Source organism: Pelobates fuscus, chromosome 1, assembly GCF_036172605.1.
Source record: "Pelobates fuscus isolate aPelFus1 chromosome 1, aPelFus1.pri, whole genome shotgun sequence".
NCBI lineage: Eukaryota > Metazoa > Chordata > Amphibia > Anura > Pelobatidae > Pelobates > Pelobates fuscus.
The window spans coordinates 5,181,839-5,203,944 of NC_086317.1; the positions used below are offsets into that span (position 1 = coordinate 5,181,839).

General features: G+C 42.2%; 1 protein-coding gene across 1 annotated transcript; it reads right to left on the reverse strand.

Annotated features, from left to right (window-relative positions):
• Positions 1-488: 488 nt before the first annotated feature.
• On the reverse strand, positions 489-22,011 carry TRIM45 (tripartite motif containing 45). The gene is made up of 6 exons (XM_063445936.1): positions 21,471-22,011; positions 8,896-9,626; positions 6,968-7,094; positions 4,423-4,537; positions 3,927-4,053; positions 489-1,239 (listed from the first exon to the last, which is right to left on the reverse strand). Exons 1-6 carry the CDS (start codon positions 21,860-21,862, stop codon positions 1,094-1,096), a joined length of 1,638 nt encoding a protein of 545 aa, XP_063302006.1. The 5' UTR covers positions 21,863-22,011; the 3' UTR covers positions 489-1,093.
• Positions 22,012-22,106: the final 95 nt, after the last annotated feature.

Genomic DNA, 22,106 nt, shown 5'->3' on the forward strand with positions numbered 1-22,106 from the left:
TCAAAAATCTGACAGTGGTGGTTTCTTAAAGGGACATTCATCACTTTGAGACAATTGTCTTATTAAAAAAGCTTTACTCTGCAGGCTGAAAAAGCAGGTAAATGATTTATATTTCTTCATATGTTCCTGCTTCTTGTTTCCTTTGCTTTCCACACCCACTCTAGGGGGCACACTGATCTGATCAATCAGCGTCCTATCCCCAGGAATGCTGGAAAAGGGCATTGGGCGTGCCTGACAGATTTACATATGTGCACTTGGAAGATCTTTCTTCATCTTTAAACATTCTGACAGGGGGATAATCGAGTGGGTCTGATCAGTGTGATCATACACAGCAGGCTCTGGTATCTGGTTTCTCTCTCCTGCTGCTGTACAATGATATCAGGTTTCTGTAATCAGTTACTGGTCTGAAAGTAAGATGTGTGTAAGGGGGAGGAGCTGAAGAAACTCCTCTAGCTGAGAAGCGTGCCTAACAATGAAATCTGACCAAGTTTATAGTAAATTTATAAATGTTTATTACAAACTTTTCAAAGTTTATCTTGCGTCATATTGGTTTGTTCATTTTGTTTAAAAGTGTCTGTGTGCTGGTAAAAAAAGAAAAAAAAGAACAATTGTCAAGTGATTCGGTAAATCCAGGCACACACAGAATTAAAACCCTTTTGGATCACATGCTGAATGGTACCCTAATAAATACCCTCACCCTGATTTTGGCTTAAAGAAAGAGAAAATAACATTTTATAGTTGAGTAATTATGCTAAATAGATCATATAAGGAATGGCGGTTGTCCTATGGCAAGGTTATTTTTTTACAGTCTGCTTAGTCATAAGGCACTTCTTCTAAATAACAGACCCGCTGCCATTACAATTGTTCATATAGTGCCACTCTGTACAATGGATAAAATAAGGCACACGTAATAGCTGCTGCAGGCAGAAGTTGACGGGTAAATGTCAGACTGCAGTGCTCTGTGATGAGTGTGTTTTAATGTGGCGGAGTGTTTGTTGCAGCAGTGAGTGTTACTCGTTATTGTCCATTGGGAAGGCCCCGTCTGCTTCCTGTGGGAACATGGACGATAATACTGTCTGTCATTTTTTATCCTTCACAAGGCAACAGTCCGGAGGAGATTGTGGGGAGCTGTGTCCTTGGCACCCGGACACTCAGATTTCTCCACAGTACTTCCACAACATGACCAATGATGGTGCCCAGGGTGACCTTTGTGACCATGACCACAGCCCTTATACCCACCTACAGGGGGGGAAACAGAGGGGTAATTAGTAGGTAACAACTACTCTCTTAATAGCACAAGTTTGCATTTAGGGATGATAAGTCTAGTATTTACCCCTTCTCTAGAGGGGGAGGTACCACCCATTGTCTGCTTGCTGGTATGGCTAGATTGATATGTAACCCCACTGTATTTTGAGAGATTTGGAATCGTATTTGTGGTGGACCGCCTGGCTCCCTGACTGGGTACCTCCGCCAATCGATGCTCCTAGTGCTCACAGAGTACTCCAAGCACTGAGATAATTGAGTCAGGAACTGTACTAAACTCAATGATCTCCAGGCACAGAAAACATACATTTTAACAATGTGGCGAAACCAGCTTCGCCACTGTGAACTGGAGAGGCCTGGCTGCTGGCCTCCTGCCCGCTGACTATGGCCCCTGGACGTGTTGCACTTTAGAAACTATATTTGGGCAGGTAATAATTTGTATTGCTGCTGCTGGCCCTTTAAAAGCATCTATGGACATATTGGGACTTTTGGGACTACTGTCCCTTTAAGACTGTGATACATATTCTAGTGTACTGCCTGTAATATTATATGTGTATTTGTGTGTTAAGTTTAACCTGGGATATGTATGCAGCATTCATCTGATTGTTCGGTAGAATCACTCCATTTATTATATTGAGTGAAACTACCGAACAACCAGACCACCCAGGAATAAGTGTGCCTCCAATTACAGTTTGCAACAATGTTGCAAACGGGTAATTGGCACTCAGTGTAATGTATCCTTTGTCCTCTGGGTGGCCGCCATTCGGGAAACAAACACGTGGCGGCGGCCATCTTAAACTACCGAACAGCGGTGTTTTGCCGTCGAGTGTCTGGAACTAAAATCGGACACTTGACTAGGCAAACACCGCTGAGACCTCCATACTTCCAGAAATTCGTATGGAAACTACCGAATGACCCCCCCGTTCGGTAGAAAGAACCCCACAAACAAGGGAATTCATTCAAACCCTCTCCAGGCTCTATAACACAGGCAATTCGTCTGTTTTCATTCCCTTGTTTGTGACCGACCGCAGGGCCAAAATGCATGGAACTGATTTCGGATACTTTACCCATGCGGTCGGTCAATACTTTAAAGTTCCATAACTCCTGAACCATTTATCCGAATGGGCTGATTCTTGCATATGTTGTCCCCCTGAATAAGGGCTATCAGGGGATACCTGTTTTGGAGGTGTAGCATATGTATTTGGGGTACATCCAGGAATTGGGGAAAAAGGTGTACAGTATAATTGTGTTAAGTGTTAATCTAAGGGGAGGAAATGTGTGGGAGGTACATCCATGTGATTGGTTAATTTCATCCTCCCCCTGGGAGTGTCCTGTATGTACTTGTTGGTAATAAAAGCCAGACTGGGTGTCCCAGTCTTGAGTTCCTGCTTAACCCTCAAAATGAAGTGTCGTCTCGTTCTTGGGGGGGATTGGATTGTAAGCTGACTGCCAAGAGTGTAAGCCGATTGTATGCTTTTCTTGTTCAGCTGTTCCAGTTCGGAGTGTTATTTCGTATCCAGATCGGGAGTGTGATGTTCTGCAGTAGCTGTGCCTGTCTTTAGAAAAGGGGATTATCGCCTAAACGGATTTTTCCCCTTTTATGCTGAAACGGTCCGTTACAAACAATATCCCGAAAGTACCCCCAAAACACATGGAAGTACCCTGAGAGGTCGATCTGGGGGACCAACATATCCAAAAATCACCCAGATCGGGTGTTGAGTGTTGATGGGGTCTGTGTTGGGAGTTGACAAGGTCGAGTGCGGCTGGGGTCTGTGTTGGGAGGTGACGAGGTCGAGTGCGGCTGGGGTCTGTGTTGGGAGGTGACGAGGTCGAGTGCTGCTGGGGTCTGTGTTGAGAGGTGACGAGGTCGAGTGCTGCTGGGGTCTGTGTTGGGAGGTGACGAGGTCGAGTGCTGCTGGGGTCTGTGTTGGGAGGTGACGAGGTCGAGTGCTGCTGGGGTCTGTGTTGGGAGGTGACGAGGTCGAGTGCTGCTGGGGTCTGTGTTGGGAGGTGACGAGGTCGAGTGCTGCTGGGGTCTGTGTTGAGAGGTGACGAGGTTGAGTGCTGCTGGGGTCTGTGTTGGGAGGTGACGAGGTCGAGTGCTGCTGGGGTCTGTGTTGGGAGGTGACGAGGTCGAGTGCTGCTGGGGTCTGTCTTGGGAGGTGACAAGGTCGAGTGCTGCTGGGGTCTGTGTTGGGAGGTGACGAGGTCGAGTGCTGCTGGGGTTTGTGTTGGGAGGTGAAGAGGTTGAGTGTGGCTGGGGTCTGTGTTGGGAGGTGACGAGGTTGAGTGTGGCTGGGGTCTGTGTTGGGAGGTGACGAGGTCGAGTGTGGCTGGGGTTTGTGTTGGGAGGTGAAGAGGTTGAGTGTGGCTGGGGTCTGTGTTGGGAGGTGACGAGGTAGAGTGTGGCTGGGGTCTGTGTTGGACAATGAGCCTGCGTTTCACAGACTCGTATCAGCTGCATTTGATAATGTACAAGGTTCTGATACACGTCGACTGTCACATGAGTTTTACTTGTTAAAGAAGTGCCACTAGCGGCGGTCAGTGTGAGATGTGTTTAATGCGTCAATGGTTAAAACTACAGGAATACTGAGTTTCGCTACACAGTGTTTACATTTTGGAGGAGAATTATCTGTTCTATCTTTATTTCAGGATTTCTGTACCTGGCATGGACCCTCCACACCCACATCGGGCATCCTTTTGTCCTCCACTTGAGCAGAATGAGCAGCAATGATAGATCCCAGGGTGCTGCTGAGATTTGCCCTTCACAGTTACAGTGAATGGAGAACCCTAGGAATAGCAGAGAGCAACATTAGCGCAGTAACAAGTATACAGCTAGGGGGAGACGGTAGATTAGTAATGAGTTTAAAGCAGAATGAGACGACAGAGGACTAACCAGTGTAGCAGAGGGGGATGGTAGAGCTGTAGTGTGCTTACTGAAGGGAATTATAGAGCAGTAACTGCAGAGTGATACACAGCCTATCCCAGAGGTAATGCATGTATTTCAAGGGGGGGATTAAAACCTCTGATCTGTCATTACTAATATCGAGATAGCACCCTATGGCATGACATCAATACAGTTTTATGGATCGCTATACATTGCACTGGATCAATAATAAAATCACTAAAAGGGCAGCAACCGGATCATTCTCCTCTCACCTGTACGTGGCGGTCTTTTACCAACGCGCTTACTAGCAGCTCCCCCGGCGCAGTGGGAGTGTATGAGATGTGATATGAGCCATCATGCTTATCCCAAATCGAGGGTTGGAGTGATCTGTGTGGGACAGAAAGGAAAACACATCAAGCAGTTACTCCTCACTCCCATGGCTGGATTTGTGGATGTTCTCCACCTTCCACCATACATATTTATACTGGGGGTTATTCACTAAAAAAAAGAGATTGATCCACTGCTACCTTACAGGAAAACTATAGCAAATCTGGATTCCTAGCACTATAGTGCCCCAGTCGCTATTTAGATTAGTGCCGCCCTCTGTGTGCAGTAAAACGTGTAAAAAAAAAAAAAAAAAGAAACCGGTTTTACTTGAAACTTTTTTTCAGTGCCTATACTTCTTCTGTGATGCTCAACTCTCCACCTCCTGCGACCATATCATCGAGATGAAGTAAGGTGGGTGACTTTATTGGTCATTAGAATGTCCGATAGTAAACAGACACTCCTAACATACTTAGCTTTACTGAAATGCTTTATGTATAAAGAGTATGTTCTTTTTTTTTTTACAAAAAGTGCAGATTTCATTCGCAATATGATTGTAAAGTCTTCAGAGGAGATCTGCAAGTTCTTATTGCACATACCATCAAGGAAGAAATCAATGTATGTTTTCATTGGGGTATATCTCCTGAACAGTGATGTATTTCGGCAGTGGAGTGTCTCTTTAAACCCACATCTCAGCAGGCTGTAATGTGCACAGCACCTGAGGGTACAATGTAAAACAGAAAACTGACCCTTGTACTCCAATGGCAAAGTCCCAGCAGAATAAAAACATTAATCCTCCGTATAGGGGAAAAATAGATAGATATTCATTAGGTTTTTCGGTTCAGTACGGCATTCCGAAATTCGGGACTTTCGCAATTCGGGATTTCGGAAATTCGGCACTAAGACACTTCGGAATTTTGGGACTTCTCTTGCAGCCGCTTAGTAGATAACTCCCTAATTCCCACGGTAAAAATTACTTAGTATTAGTACACTTTGCCCCTCCTCGCTATGCCACGAGTAGGGGCATGTGTAGTCTATTGTCTTCCCCCCGGCCCCCACCCCTGAGCGGTGGGTGGGGGCCCTAAATACTAATAAGTGGGGGGACCTAATGTCCACCCCCTGGCCCCCACCCCTGAGCGCGGGTGGGAGCCCTACAGTAAAATAAGGGGGAGACCTAATGTTCTCCCCCCTGAGCGGCGGGTGGGGGCCCTAAATTGGAATAAGGGGGGACCTAATGTCCTCCCCCCCTGATCGGCGGGTGGGGGCCCTAAATACTAATAAGGGGGGACACCTAATGTCCTCTCCCCTGGCCCCCACCCCTGAGCAGTGGGTGGGGGCCCTAAATACCAATAGGGGGGGATCTATTGTCCCACCCCCCAGGTTATTTGTTTTTTTTAACAGGCTGCTCACTGTTTAATAGACATGCCCCTAATCACGGTATAGTATAGCGAGTAGGGGCAAAATGTACTAATACTAAGTAATACTTAGTATTAGTAAATTTAGCTGAAAGATCAATTTAGGTCTTTCAGCCTTTTAGTAGATAGCTCCCTAATATCGTGGGAATTAGGGAGTTATCTACTTATTCATTCCTGTCATTACATTGACTGGCTAAGTAACTTACATTTTATATGAATGTATGTTACTTGATTGTTGTAAGTGTTGCAAAAGCTTACAGCTGAATCCTGGCTATGTTTGTATACTTTTTATTTAAAATTGTATGCAATGTAACATTCTTCTTTCACTGGGTAAGTATATTAGTACTTAGGCAATACTGTACTTCGACTTTTTGACACTTCGGTAATTTCGGAACTTCGGGACCTCGGCAATTCGGACACTCGAAAGTACCCGAATGTCCGAATTGCCCAAAATTCGTCCGAATTCATATTCGGACTGAAACGAATTGCACATGCCTAATATTCATGAGAAATCCATATTGTAAGTGTAAGAGCACCTAACATGCACTTACACACAGGGGAGAGGGTTGTATGTAAAAAGGCTGCTTTCTCCACGACTAGCTGGTAAAGAAGATTAATGTTTTTATTCTACTAGAACTTCGTCATGACAGCAGCATACAGTGATATTCCATGGAGGGTCCTCCTCCTGTTTCAGGGACTTTGTACACAAAGTGGGGTCCAGGGTTGGTGTGAACGAAACCAGACTGACTTCCAGAGGTCCCTATGGTGAACTTTATCATGAGTAGTAACAGGACTCATCGCCAGTATTATGCCCGACCTCGTTGATTCTCCAACTTCTAATGGAATCCTTCCCAATCACATGGCGGCTGTTATAGACCGCTTCTTGGACGGAGACATCTGCCAGTATTGTTCATGTAGGACATGGGTAGGTAACCTCAGGCACTCCAGATAATGTGTACTACATCTCCCCTGATGTTTTGCTAGCATAATGGGAGATGTAGTCTACAACATCCATAGTGCCAAAGGCTGCCTACCCCTAGTGCCAGGAGTCGGCCCGCACTGTTTCTGAGTGATTTACCTTTCGGTGCCCTGGTGCAGGATGCTGACTCTGGGACATTGCCCTCCGTACCTCATGGAATTTCCTGATGTATCATTACAGATTAACTTGAAATTGCTGACCTCCCCCACCTTGGCAATCCGGACTCCTAGGAATAGATATAGAAACAGCCATTTACTAGACATAATATGACACACATATAGTTATCAGTCACATTCAGCACGTTACAGGGCTATCGGTCACACTTAGAACTGTATGGGGCTATCGGTCACACTCGCAACTGTATGGGACTATATGTTACATTCGGCACTGTACGGAGCTGTCAAACTTGGCACTGTATGGGGCTCTCTGTCACACTCGCCACTGTACGGGGCTCTCTGTCACACTCGCCACTGTACGCGGCTATCTGTCATACTTGGCACTATATGGAACTCTGTCACACTCGGAGCTAAACTTAAGAGGCAGCAATTGCCCAGAGCACCTGCCTTGTAAAGACTTCTCATTGAGCTGCATTGGGAAGTCTGTAATTGGACAGCCACAGAAAGACTGTGCAGAGTTGGAAGGGGATGGCTTACGAAGGCTGAAGACAAGAGATCTGCAGCTTTTACTCGCTGTTTTTAGATAAACACAAAGGGGGGAAAAAGAATAATTAAACACATGCATGTTTTTATTGGGAAATATTTACTAAACAGTGATTTTAATTTATTTTTGGATTTAGGCAGTGGAGTGTCCCTTTAATTGAAATAGCTTGTTCTCTTGACAATGGAAAATGTGGCGGACCTTGTATTATACCATTCGGTTTCCGTACCTATTCTTTACCGAACATATCCTCGTGTAGCAGCCTATGTCCGCTGTATAACACTATTCATTCCATTTGACTGTTTGTACTCCTGTTCTTGGCCAAAAGGGAACGTGTGTGGTCCCCCTTTTACACCCTTCGAACACCGGCCACCACTGTCTCGTTAACTTCAAAGGAGCAATTAGTACAGGTGCTTTCCCCGTTCCTCTCCCAGACCAGTTAGGAGAACGCTGTTCGGGAGAAAGGATCTACCGAACAGGGGGAGCATTTGCTCCCTAAAAGCCAGGGGGAGCGTTTGTGGGTGTTCGAACAGGAACACCCGAAAATAGACCGGCCGCTCCCTCTTTTTCTGTGGAAATATTTTGGGCTATCGCCTCGTGGCTGGCTGGTCAGAACTTTGCGAATGGCGATTCCGTTCTACCGAATGGATCTGAGCGCGTTTTTGGACAACTTGGGCACTCAGATCTGGGCTGTTCGAGGATATAAGACTTGTGGGGTTCCTGTATATTTTAGATATGTCTTTGGGGTATTTTGTGTATTTTTATATGGTTTCTTGTAACTGAGAGATAATTGAGTTATCCTTCTTTTGTCTCAATTATCTCCTGGGAGGGGTTTCTGCTATGTTCATTTGAGACCCCATGCTCGGGATCTGTGCACAAAAAGCCGGTTGTGACTCAAACCTCAGTTGACTCCCAGAATTGTGTGTCGTTCAGTTACTGGGGGAATGGGCTATAATCACTAAGCAGCGCTTTATTCCAGCTTGAGAGGACTTCAGCGGACATATTCGGTCTCAGGATTGCAGCTCCGCTACAGGAACTTTAGATTCTATTAAAAAAAATCTATTTACTTTCAAGTATTGTTATATTCAAAATAGTTTTGAGGTGACCGTTGTCCTTTAATTTTTTTTCTAGAAGTATATTTGTAAATTTGTCTCATGAGATTGGGGTGGACCCTGAGTGTTGGCCCACTGACGGGGCCTGTGTGGCCAGCCTCCAGCCTACAGGACCTTGAAGCAGGCGCATGTGAGGACACCAGGAACTGAATCGGGATTGTTCCTCTGAAATCAAGACTGTTTGGGGGCGTGCATTCTGTATAATGTCACCCCAATTACCCACAGAACCCACATTCATACCAGCCATGGGATCCTTACCCCGGATCTCACTCTTCTCTGGATCAACTCCGCGGCCTTTAACTGCCCCATACATCAGGTACCCTTGGCATTGTCCTGCCTCTTCCTGAGGGCTAAATTGAATGTTTGTGGCCTCTTCCATCTCCGCCATCCTTTGGTCTCTCACGACCAGCTCCATGATACGGTTTGACACGAGGGTTTTGGTCCGTATGAAGTGCAAGTCTGGCCCTCTGTCTAGTAGGCCTTTAGTGAATCCTGTGGCCGTGCGTAGGTCTGAAATTTGCTGCTGTATCCGGGCTTCTTGCAAACTGAGTGTCTGCTGCCTCCGCCTTATGGCTTCATCTATGTCCCTTAGTAGCCGGGACCTGTGCTCACGTACAGCACGGATATATTTCTCAGTAAAGGCCTCGACCTCTCCTTGAAGAACCTCAGCTCTCCGATGCATGGCTTCCTTAACACTATGCACTCCTTGCATTGCAGCCTCTAGTTCCCGAAGCTGAGGCTCTGCATCCTTTAGGGCCATATGAAGCTGTTCTCGATGCTTCCCTGCAACCTCAGACACGGGACGGACCACATGTCCCCGATGTTTGATAAGTGCACAGTCCCGGCAGCAGGGTAACGAGCAGGGCTCACAGAACAGACACAGCTCCTCCAGAGGGTGCAGATTACAACATGGCACCGGGGACAGCGAGAGGCCAGGGGGCAAGTTCTGCAATGAAAGGAGCAGGTGTCTTGTTGTCCGTGTCTGCCGTCTGCATGGGGAGACAAGAGAAAAGCCATGTTAAGATTTTCCCTATTATGTCCATATCCAACTGACAGCCATTAATCCACAAATGAGCGACTTCTAAACATCACTATAATCAGATTTTAAAGAATTATCCAAAATAATTAAAACCTATGGAAAACTCATCCAACAATATTAAATCGAAGCCTCAGAGGAAACACTGTAAACTAAGCTTTAGGGTTAACAGTGTCAGCTCTTTCTCACGTTTTATAAAAGCAGATTGAGTGCACCACGTTGCAGTGTGTGGCGAGAAGAAGCACCAGGTTTGAAGCCCTGAATATACTTCTCATTATTACTAGGAGCTTAAATATGTTCACAGAGCTCCACAGTGGTAATATTCACAGTAATTTGTGGCTATCAGTACAGGTGTATTTTCATTGTGTACCCGCTGTCAGTACAGGTGTATTTTCAATGTGTACCCGCTATCAGTACAGGTGTATAGTCACTGTGTATCCGCTATCAGTACAGGTGTATAGTCACTATGTACCCGCTGTCAGTACAGGTGTATAATCACTGTGTACCCGCTATCCATGCAGGTGTATAGTCACTGTGTATCCGCTATCCATACGGGTGTATAATCACTGTGTACCCACTATCAGTACAGGTGTATAGTTAGTGAGTACCAGCTATCAGTACAGGTGTATAGTCACTGTGTACCCACTATCAGTGCAGGTGCATAGTCACTGTGTACCCGCTGTCAGTACAGGTGTATAGTGACTGTGTACCCGCTATCAGTACAGGTGTATGGTCACTGTGTACCCGCTATCAGTACAGGTGTATGGTCACTGTGTACCCGCTATCAGTACAGGTGTATAATCACTGTGTACCCGCTATCCATGCAGGTGTATAGTCACTGTGTATCCGCTATCCATACGGGTGTATAATCACTGTGTACCCACTATCAGTACAGGTGTATAGTTAGTGAGTACCAGCTATCAGTACAGGTGTATAGTCACTGTGTACCCACTATCAGTGCAGGTGCATAGTCACTGTGTACCCGCTGTCAGTACAGGTGTATAGTGACTGTGTACCCGCTATCAGTACAGGTGTATGGTCACTGTGTACCCGCTATCAGTACAGGTGTATGGTCACTGTGTACCCGCTATCAGTACAGGTGTATGGTCACTGTGTACCCGCTATCTGTACAGGTGTTTAGTCACTGTGTACCCGCTATGGCAAATCCAGCCACTCAGAGATCTAAATTGTAGTTTTAAGATGAATGGTATAATTCCCCTGCTATGTTCTGTATTCTGCAATGTATGCGGCATTCGTGTGTTACAGCACACGAATACCGCTAATGTTAAACCTGAGTATCCACGAACAGTGAACAGTGAATCACGCACTGTTCGTGAGTTACGCAAAGTGGGAGATCACCCATAGACGGTCAGTGCCTGGAACTAAAATCGGCTACTCGACAACACAAGCCCCACTGGACTTCCGAGCCATTCGGGAGTTTACCGTTTTCAGGACTTTAATTCCCTTAGTTCAGGCAATCATTTAAACGAATTGGTCCTGATAAGGGAAACTGAACGGCGTTCGGTTATTTGTGCTGGGATCTGAGCGCAAGTTAACTTAACTGTGCGCCCAGGTCCCAGCTATGTAATAAATGGTTAACTAGCTGGATAGCATAAATATTATGTTAGTTACGGATTTTAATATAAAAACTGTGTTCCTCTGTACCAAGGGATACTCCCATTAGCAATGCATTCTGGGATAAGTATCTCCTTGGTACAGCAATGTATGATGGGTATTGTATGTGTAAAACCCAGTCCCCCATGTAGTCCCCTACTGGACAAACCCTGCATTAGGACTTGGGAAACCCTGTACATCTGTAACCACATAAATACTGTGCCTGTAATTAAAAACCTCAGTTGACCTCTGTAACGGACCGTTTCAGCAGACAAGGGGTTAAAATCGTTTAGGCGATAATCCCCTTTTCACAGACAGGCACAGCTACTGTAAAATCACCAAAACTCACGAATTGGATATAAGTGAATGCACCAAACACCGAACTGCATACAAGGGAAACTCCCGAACTGCATACAAACTCCTGAACTGGAACCTCACGAATTGCTGGTAGCAGACGAACAGGAAAAGCTCCCAAGCGGCTTACACTCCTGGTAATCAGTCTCTATCAGCATACAGTGAATCCCCCCAAGAACGAGACAAGGCTCCGTGTTGAGGGTCAAGCAGTGGTCTGTTTATTGAGGGCTACCTGCCCCTGTATTTATGCAGGTCTCCCACCTGGTGGACACTCCCCTAGGGGACCAGATGGAAGACTGTAACAACGGACAGACAAGAAGCATTTCAGGACATACAGAAGTAAAACATCCCCACAATGCATCCTGGCTTCCTCCACTCTGCCCTGGAGATAATTGAGAAGTAATTCAATTATCTCCCAGGACAAAGGCAAAACTCCATTACACACGTGGGGACACAAAGACAGACTATCACTTTAAAATACCTAATGGGACAAATGGTACAGTAAATATATACATTTAACATATCACCAGATAGCTCAGGTCTGAGTGCACATTATTAGGTGAATGGCACTCAGACCACACAAATACAGTTTAATTGCCATGGAGCCAAAGTCTTTAATTACACGAATAGGTTCCATGGCATAGCTATCTGGGTTAAAACATTCCTCCAACATAAAATACCGAATTTACATGCATTCGTTAAATCCATACGAATTAGAACCAGGGGCTGGAGGCTCAGCGGTGCCTGCATGTAAAAGTGTCCGGGTTTGGTGCATAAAAGCCGGGCAGAAAATCGCTGGCTGCCCGGGGAGCTCCAGAACACCGCCATCGTGTGGCGGCTAGGTGTAACCGTGACCACCCAGTAACAATCAATTAAGCTGCGGTTAACCGCAGCTACTGGGTGGTCAATTGCTGGCACATGCTCGTTAACCGCGGCTTCTGGGAGTTAAATCGAGGGCACACGCCAGCTTCTGGGTGGCCCATTAACAGCGCCGGCCGGCTTCCCACGGCTCTGGGGAGGTTGAAAAACGGCTGTTTGTTCGGTAGATAGAATCTACCGAACGGCTGTGCAGAAAGGAAGAAATAAATCTTTCTGCACAGTAAAATTAACCCTTTAACTGCCGGTCCATAATCCAAAGGCAGCAGGCGGGCAACCAGGCTCCTCCAATGCAATGTGGCGAGATTGGTCTCTTCACAACCTCCAAGCTATGTGTCGTCTAGTTCTTGGGAGGAAGGGATTGTAACTACACTACCTGCATTTTGCCTGTTTTGGATCTGCTTATCCTGTCTACCAGCGGAGATACCGTGTATGACGGTACAATCCGTTACTCCGTCAAGCATTCCCTTCTTCCCATAAAATAACATCAGCAAGTAATCCACAGAGTAATAACTTGCTGGTCTCGCCGAATAATCCACACATTAGCCAAAGCGTAATGCTGGAACAAGACTGATTTACTGGCACACAGAACTCACAATTTATGCAACACAAAACTCCTCCTCTGGGCCAGGCTAGATAATTGAGTTCTTACAATACACATAGCTCAATTATCTGCTGGCCGGAACATTTACAGTTCAAAACATACTTTTTACCCAACATTGATAACTCTAAAACCATACATCACATTCACATAAAAATACATATCCACAATCAATCCATTCAGGGGAACAACATATTAAAAATTGGCATGAATCAGACCAGGGGTTCAAAAGTTAGTAAAAGTATCTTTTGGGCCCTGACTGGCAGCATGGCAAAATCTGGCTCACACAGGTTTTACAGAGGCCTCTATCCTGGAGACAATGGGGGGAAGTAATCCAATTATCCAGGGATAGAGGCAGACTCCATTGAGCACATGGTTACACAAAGACAGTAAAACACTTTAAAATACATAAAGTTACTTTTTATACATTAAACACAGACATGTAACATATCCCCAGATAGCTCAGTGCACATTATTAGGTGAATGGCACACAGACCACACAAATACAGTTTAATTGCCATGGAGCCAAAGTCTTTCCCATAGTCTTTCATTATATGAATAGGCTCCATGGCATAGCTATCTGGGGGTATCACCGCTCACACAGGGCAAGTACCGAATGGCCCCACTGTGTTTAAAGGGCCAGAATGAATGACATGCACTCTGTTAGGGCCGAATACGTTTTTTTTTTTTGTTTTTTTTTAAAAGGGCCCAATCTCCCAGGGCCATAGTCCAAAGGCAGGAGGCGGGCAGCCAGGCTTCTCCAATGAAATGTGGCGAGATTGCTCTCGTCACATCTCTCCCCTTTTCCAAACAGACTAACAGGGTATCTGACCCCTGCCGGTCAGTGCCCTTGTTAGTCCAGCAGCCCACCCACAAAACAGAAACAGCATTACAGCCCACCCACAATAACTGGTTACTACACCTGGGTAGAGGAGAAATTTGTCCATATCCAGATGCCTCACCATGGCTGTGTGGGGGACTGGTAGGCTGCCTTGGTGGGTTGCTGAGTGGGCAGAGACCAGTGGTACTCTGCCCGGATGCCAGCACTACCACGGGAGTAGTCTGGTTGAAGCCTGGTTGCTGGAGACCGACTGTCTCCCCTTTAGCTGCACCGCTCTGCTGCTGGAGACCGACTGTCTCCCCTTTAGTTACACAGCTCTGCTGCTGGAGACCGACTGTCTCCCCTTTGGCTAAACAGCCCTGTCGTGGGGGGGCAGGACCGACCGTCCCTACCCCCTGGGCTGGAAGTGCAGAGACCACGGTCCCATCTGCACAGGTGTGGGGCTTACTGTCTCCCCCTGGTATGTTAAGCTGCCGCTGGGTAGAGGTGGTAGCAAGCTCCTCTCCCATACATACTTCCAGCCTCTGTGGAGGGAAACCGACTGTCTCTGCTCCCAATACAGGGTCCTGCTGCTGGGGAAAGGGGACTGTGCTCTCTATTCCCGGCACATCACTTGGCCGCTGGGGAATGGAGACTGGGCTCCCAATTCCCCAAAAATGATGCTGCTGCTGGAGGGCAGGATCAACTACCTCTGCCCCCTTTAACTCAGCCTGCTGCTGGGGAGGGAGGACGCTGCTCTCCTCTCCCTGTATTTCCGACTGCCTTCCCGGCATATCACTCTGCTGCTGGAGGGCAGGAACAACTACCTCTGCCCCCTGTAACTCAGCCTGCCGCTGGGGAGGGAGGACGCTGCTCTCCTCTCCCTGCACTTTACACTGCCGCTGGGGATCTGGGCCGGGTACCCAGCATCCCTGTAGGGCCGGTGGAGAGACCTCGGTCCCATCTCCACCTGCTATCTGTGTGTGTCTCCAGGACAAATCTATGAGGTCCACTACCTCAGGTACCTCTGGCTGGTGGAGGAGAGGGAGGCCGGTTGCCTCCCCTCCCCAGGACGCTGGTTGCTGTACGGTGGAGGGATCTACCATCACCTCCTCCCGGGAACTCAGGCCGCCGCTGGGAAGGGAGGTCGCTGCTCTCCTCTCCTTGTAACTCACTCTGTCGCTGGAGACGGGGTGTCAATACCCCCAAACTCCACAGTTGGTACTCGAAGTTCCGTGCTTCTTGGTTCTCAGCACTCAACAGGCGCATCACGTGATGGACCACCTCATCTGAAGGGTTTGGGCCAAACCAGACCAGCCGCGCCTTTACTTCCTTCATGAAATCAGCACCCTCATAGTACTGTGACAGGCGGATTTGCAATTCACTGGCTGCTGTCCAGGGTCTTGCTAGCTCCATGTTGCTGCGGATAGGGACGCTGCCCGTAGCTAGCTCTATCCCTTGAGTTCCTCCGAAGCCAGGGTCGCTGCACGAGTGCTAGCGTTTCCCTCCATGCACTATATACCAGTGCTTTTCTTGAATCCTCTGTGCAGGGAAAAAGAAGGGAAAATCCCGCCGCTTGCCACCAGTTATGACGGTACAATCCGTTACTCCGTCAAGCATTCCCTTCTTCCCATAAAATAACATCAGCAAGTAATCCACAGAGTAATAACTTGCTGGTCTCGCCGAATAATCCACACATGAGCCAAAGCTTAATGCTGGAACAAGACTGATTTACTGGCACACAGAACTCACAATTTATGCAACACAAAACTCCTCCTCTGGGCCAGGCTAGATAATTGAGTTCTTACAATACACACAGCTCAATTATCTGCTGGCCAGAACATTTACAGTTTAACATACTTTTTACCTAACATTCATAACTATAAAACCATACATCACATTCACATAAAAATACATATCCACAATCAATCCATTCAGGGGAACAACATATTAAAAAATGGCATGAATCAGACCAGGGGTTCAAAAGTTAGCAAAATTATCTTTTGGGCCCTGACTGGCAGCATGGCAAAATCTGGCTCACACAGGTTTTACAGAGGCCTCTATCCTGGAGACAATGGGGGGAAGTAATCCAATTATCCAGGGATAGAGGCAGACTCCATTGAGCACATGGTTACACAAAGACAGTAAAACACTTTAAAATACATAAAGTTACTTTTTATACATTAAACACAGACATGTAACATATCCCCAGATAGCTCAGGTCTGCGTGCACATTATTAGGTGAATGGCACGCAGACCACACAAATACAGTTCAATTGCCATGGAGCCAAAGACTTTCCCATAGTCTTTCATTATATGAATAGGCTCCATGGTATAGCTATCTGGGGGTATCACCGCTCACACAGGGCAAGTACCGAATGGCCCCACTGTGTTTAAAGGGCCAGAATGAGTGACATGCACTCTGTTAGGGCCGAATACGTTTTTTAAAAGGGCCCAATCTCCCAGAGCCATAGTCCAAAGGCAGGAGGCGGGCAGCCAGGCTTCTCCAATGCAATGTGGCGAGATTGCTCTTGTCACACCGTGGATAATACTACTACTCCGCTACACCCGCTATCTGTACAGGTGTATAGTCACTGTGTACCCGATGTCAGTACAAGTTTATAGTCACTGTGTACCCACTATCAGTACAGGTGTATAATCACTGTGTACCCGCTATCTGTACAGGTGTATAGTCACTGTGTACCCGCTATCAGTACAGGTGTATAGTCAGTGTGAACCCGCTATCAGTACAGGTGTATAGTCAGTGTGTACCCGCTATCTGTACAGGTGGTTAGTCAGTGTGTACCCGCTATCAGTACAGGTGGTTAGTCAGTGTGTACCCGCTATCAGTACAGGTGTATAGTCAGTGTGTACCCGCTATCAGTACAGGTGGTTAGTCAGTGTGTACCCGCTATCAGTACATGTGGTTAGTCAGTGTGTTCCCGCTATCAGTACAGGTGGTTAGTCAGTGTGTACCCGCTATCAGTACAGGTGTATAGTCAGTGTGTACCCGCTATCAGTACAGGTGTATAGTCACTGTGTACCCACTATCTGTACAGTGTATAGTCAGTGTGTACCTACTAATTGTACAGTGTATAGTCACTATATACCCACTATCAGTACTGGTGATATTATAATCTGTGTTCACTTACCTATATAATATTATATTGTGTGTTAATTTACCTGTATAATATTATATTATAATCTGTGTTTACTGTATAATATTATATTATAATCTGTTTACTGTATATTATGTTATGTGTTTACTTACCTGTGTAATATTATATTATAATCTGTTACTTATAATATTAAATTTACTGTATAATATATTATAATCTGTGTTAACTATTGTATAATATTATAATCTGTGTTTACTTACTGTATAATATTATATTATAATCTGTGTTTACTTACTGTATAATATGATATAATCTGTGTTAACTATTGTATATTATAATCTGTGTTAACTGACTGTATTATATAATATTACAGTCTATGGTCACTTACCTGTATACCGGTAATATTCTATTATAATCTGTGGTAATTTACTGTATTATATAATATTACAATCTATGGTCACTTACGTGTATACCGGTAATATTATATTATAATCTGTGTTAACTATTGTATATTATAATCTGTGTTAACTGACTGTATTATATAATATTACAGTCTATGGTCACTTACTGTATAATATTATAATCTGTGTTAATTTACTGTATTATATAATAATACAGTCTATGGTCACTTACTGTATAATATTATATTATAATCTGTGTTAACTGACTGTATTATATAATATTACAGTCTACGGTCACTTACTGTATAATATTATAATCTGTGTTAATTTACTGTATTATATAATAATACAGTCTATGGCCACTTACTGTATAATATTATATTATAATCTGTGTTAACTGACTGTATTATATAATATTACAGTCTACGGTCACTTACTGTATAATATATTATAATCTGTGTTAACTGACTGTATTATATAATATTACAATCTATGGTCACTTACCTGTATACCGGTAATATTCTATTATAATTTGTGGTAATTTACTGTATTATATAATATTACAATCTATGGTCACTTGCGTGATATATATTATAATCTTTGTTAATGTACTGTATTATATATTACAGTCTATGGTCACTTACTGTATAATATTATATTATAATCTGTGTTAACTTACTGTATTATATAATATTACAATCTATGATCACTTACTGTATAATATTATATTATAATCTGTGTTAACTGACTGTATTATATAATATTACAATCTATGGTCACTTACTGTATAATATTATATTATAATCTGTGTTAATTTACTGTATTATATAATATTACAGTCTATGGTCACTTACTGTATAATATTATATTATAATCTGTGTTAACTGACTGTATTATATAATATTACAGTCTATGGTCACTTACTGTATAATATTATATTATAATCTGTATTCACTTACTGTATTATATAATATTACAGTCTATGGTCACTTACTGTATAATATTATATTATAATCTGTGTTAACTGACTGTATTATATAATATTACAGTCTGTGGTCACTTACTGTATAATATAATCTGTGTTAACTGACTATTATATAATATTACAGTCTGTGGTCACTTACTGTATAATATTATATTATAATCTGTGTTAACTGACTGTATTATATAATATTACAGTCTGTGGTCACTTACTGTATAATATTATATTATAATCTGTGTTCACTTACTGTATTATATAATATTAGTCTATGGTCACTTACTGTATAATATTATATTATAATCTGTGTTCACTTACTGTATTATATAATATTACAGTCTATGGTCACTTACTGTATAATATTATATTATAATCTGTGTTAACTTACTGTATTATATAATACAGTCTATGGTCACTTGCTGTATAATATTATATTATAATCTGTGTTCACTTACTGTATTATATAATATTACAGTCTATGGTCACTTACTGTATAATATTATATTATAATCTGTGTTAATTTACTGCATTATAATATGTTAGTGTCTATGGTCACTTACTGTATAATATATTATAATCTGTTAATTTACTGTATTATATAATATTACAGTCTATGGTCACTTACTGTATATTATTATATTATAATCTGTGTTAACTTACTGTATTATATAATATTAGTCTATGGTCACTTACTGTATAATATTATATTATCTGTGTTCACTTACTGTATTATATAATATTACAGTCTATGGTCACTTACTGTATAATATTATATTATAATCTGTGTTAACTGACTGTATTATATAATATTACAATCTATGGTCACTTACTGTATAATATTATATTATAATCTGTGTTCACTTACTGTATTATATAATATTAGTCTATGGTCACTTACTGTATAATATATTATAATCTGTGTTCACTTACTGTATTATATAATATTACAGTCTATGGTCACTTACTGTATAATATTATATTATAATCTGTGTTAACTTACTGTATTATATAATATTACAATCTATGGTCACTTACTGTATAATATTATATTATAATCTGTGTTAACTGACTGTATTATATAATATTACAGTCTATGGTCACTTACTGTATAATATTATATTATAATCTGTGTTAACTTACTGTATTATATAATATTACAATCTATGGTCACTTACTGTATAATATTATATTATAATCTGTGTTCACTTACTGTATTATGTAATATTACAGTCTATGGTCACTTACTGTATAATATTATATTATAATCTGTGTTAACTTACTGTATTATATAATATTACAATCTATGGTCACTTACTGTATAATATTATATTATAATCTGTGTTAACTGACTGTATTATATAATATTACAGTCTATGGTCACTTACTGTATAATATTATATTATAATCTGTGTTAACTGACTGTATTATATAATATTACAGTCTATGGTCACTTACTGTATAATATTATATTATAATCTGTGTTAACTTACTGTATTATATAATATTACAATCTATGGTCACTTACTGTATAATATTATATTATAATCTGTGTTCACTTACTGTATTATGTAATATTACAGTCTATGGTCACTTACTGTATAATATTATATTATAATCTGTGTTAATTTACTGTATTATATAATATTACAATCTATGGTCACTTACTGTATAATATTATATTATAATCTGTGTTAACTGACTGTATTATATAATATTACAATCTATGGTCACTTACTGTATAATATTATATTATAATCTGTGTTCACTTACTGTATTATATAATATTAGTCTATGGTCACTTACTGTATAATATTATATTATAATCTGTGTTCACTTACTGTATTATATAATATTACAGTCTATGGTCACTTACTGTATACTATTATATTATAATCTGTGTTAACTTACTGTATTATATAATATTACAGTCTATGGTCACTTACTGTATAATATTATATTATAATCTGTGTTCACTTACTGTATTATATAATATTACAGTCTATGGTCACTTACTGTATAATATTATATTATAATCTGTATTCACTTACTGTATTATATAATATTACAGTCTATGGTCACTTACTGTATAATATTATATTATAATCTGTGCTCACTTACTGTATTATATAATATTACAGTCTATGGTCACTTACTGTATAATATATTATAATCTGTGTTAACTTACTGTATTATATAATAGTCTATGGTCACTTACTGTATAATATTATATTATAATCTGTGTTAACTTACTGTATTATATAATAGTCTGTGGTCACTTACTGTATATTATATTATAATCTGTGGTCACTTACTGTATTATATAATATTACAGTCTATGGTCACTTACTGTATAATATTATAATCTGTGTTCACTTACTGTATTATATAATATTAGTCTATGGTCACTTACTGTATAATATTATATTATAATCTGTGTTCACTTACTGTATTATATAATATTACAGTCTATGGTCACTTACTGTATTATATAATATTAGTCTGTGGTCACTTACTGTATAATATATTATAATCTGTGGTCACTTACTGTATTATATAATATTAGTCTATGGTCACTTACTGTATTATATAATATTACAGTCTATGGTCACTTACTGTATAATATTATATTATAATCTGTGTTCACTTACTGTATTATATAATATTACAGTCTATGGTCACTTACTGTATAATATTATATTATAATCTGTGTTCACTTACTGTATTATATAATATTACAGTCTATGGTCACTTACTGTATAATATTATATTATAATCTGTGTTCACTTACTGTATTATATAATATTACAGTCTATGGTCACTTACTGTATAATATTATATTATAATCTGTGTTAACTGACTGTATTATATAATATTACAGTCTGTGGTCACTTACTGTATAATATTATATTATAATCTGTATTCACTTACTGTATTATATAATATTACAGTCTATGGTCACTTACTGTATAATATTATATTATAATCTGTGTTCACTTACTGTATTATATAATATTACAGTCTATGGTCACTTACCTGTGTGCCTGGCAGCAGAATTCACAGATGTTAACCTTGCAGTCCTGGCATCGTTTCTCTGCCCTGCCCTCCCCACAGAGGTCACATGCCAACTCGTGGTCTCCACTCCTATACAGTGCCAGCAGCACCTCTTCCTGTGCCAGCATGTCTGGTACCAACTCCATTACCCCTCCAGGGGGCAGTGCCACCTCAGAATCACACACTGGGCACAGGATACTCTGGTTCGCCCCCTGTGCCAGCTTACCATTGGTGTTGAAAGGCTCCAGTCTGTTCAGGCAGCTGATACACAGTGTGTGCAGACAGGGCAGGATTCGTGGATCTGAGAACAGCTCCTGGCACTGCGGGCACTGGGCTGGGTACACTGTGGCAGATTTAGTTCCTGGATCTGACATGGTGCCAGAAATTGTTACTAAATAACAGAATCTGGGTTCCACTTCCTAGGGCCCCGTGGCACAGGATCCAGGTATTGGGTCCCTGAGTGAGACCTGCAGTGATTCCTGTTCAGGACAGAGTCTGACTCTGCAGGAGTCCCCTTCCCCCACTCCGCCACCCCTGCTGGGAGCACATTCCTGGCTCTGCCCTCCCTCCAGTGTCTAACCCCTTCCCTGCCAGCACGGTCTGCATACTGAGCCATAC

Excerpts from the sequence above, each read along its gene's own strand:
- TRIM45 (XM_063445936.1), bottom strand. The coding sequence starts at position 21,862 with ATGTCAGATCCAGGAACTAAATCTGCCACAGTGTACCCAGCCCAGTGC. Across the intron at positions 4,054-4,422 it reads TAAAAGACCGCCACGTACAG|GGTTCTCCATTCACTGTAAC; the intron begins GTGAGAGGAGAA and ends TGCTATTCCTAG. Across the intron at positions 1,240-3,926 it reads GTGTGGAGGGTCCATGCCAG|GTGGGTATAAGGGCTGTGGT; the intron begins GTACAGAAATCC and ends CCCCCCCTGTAG.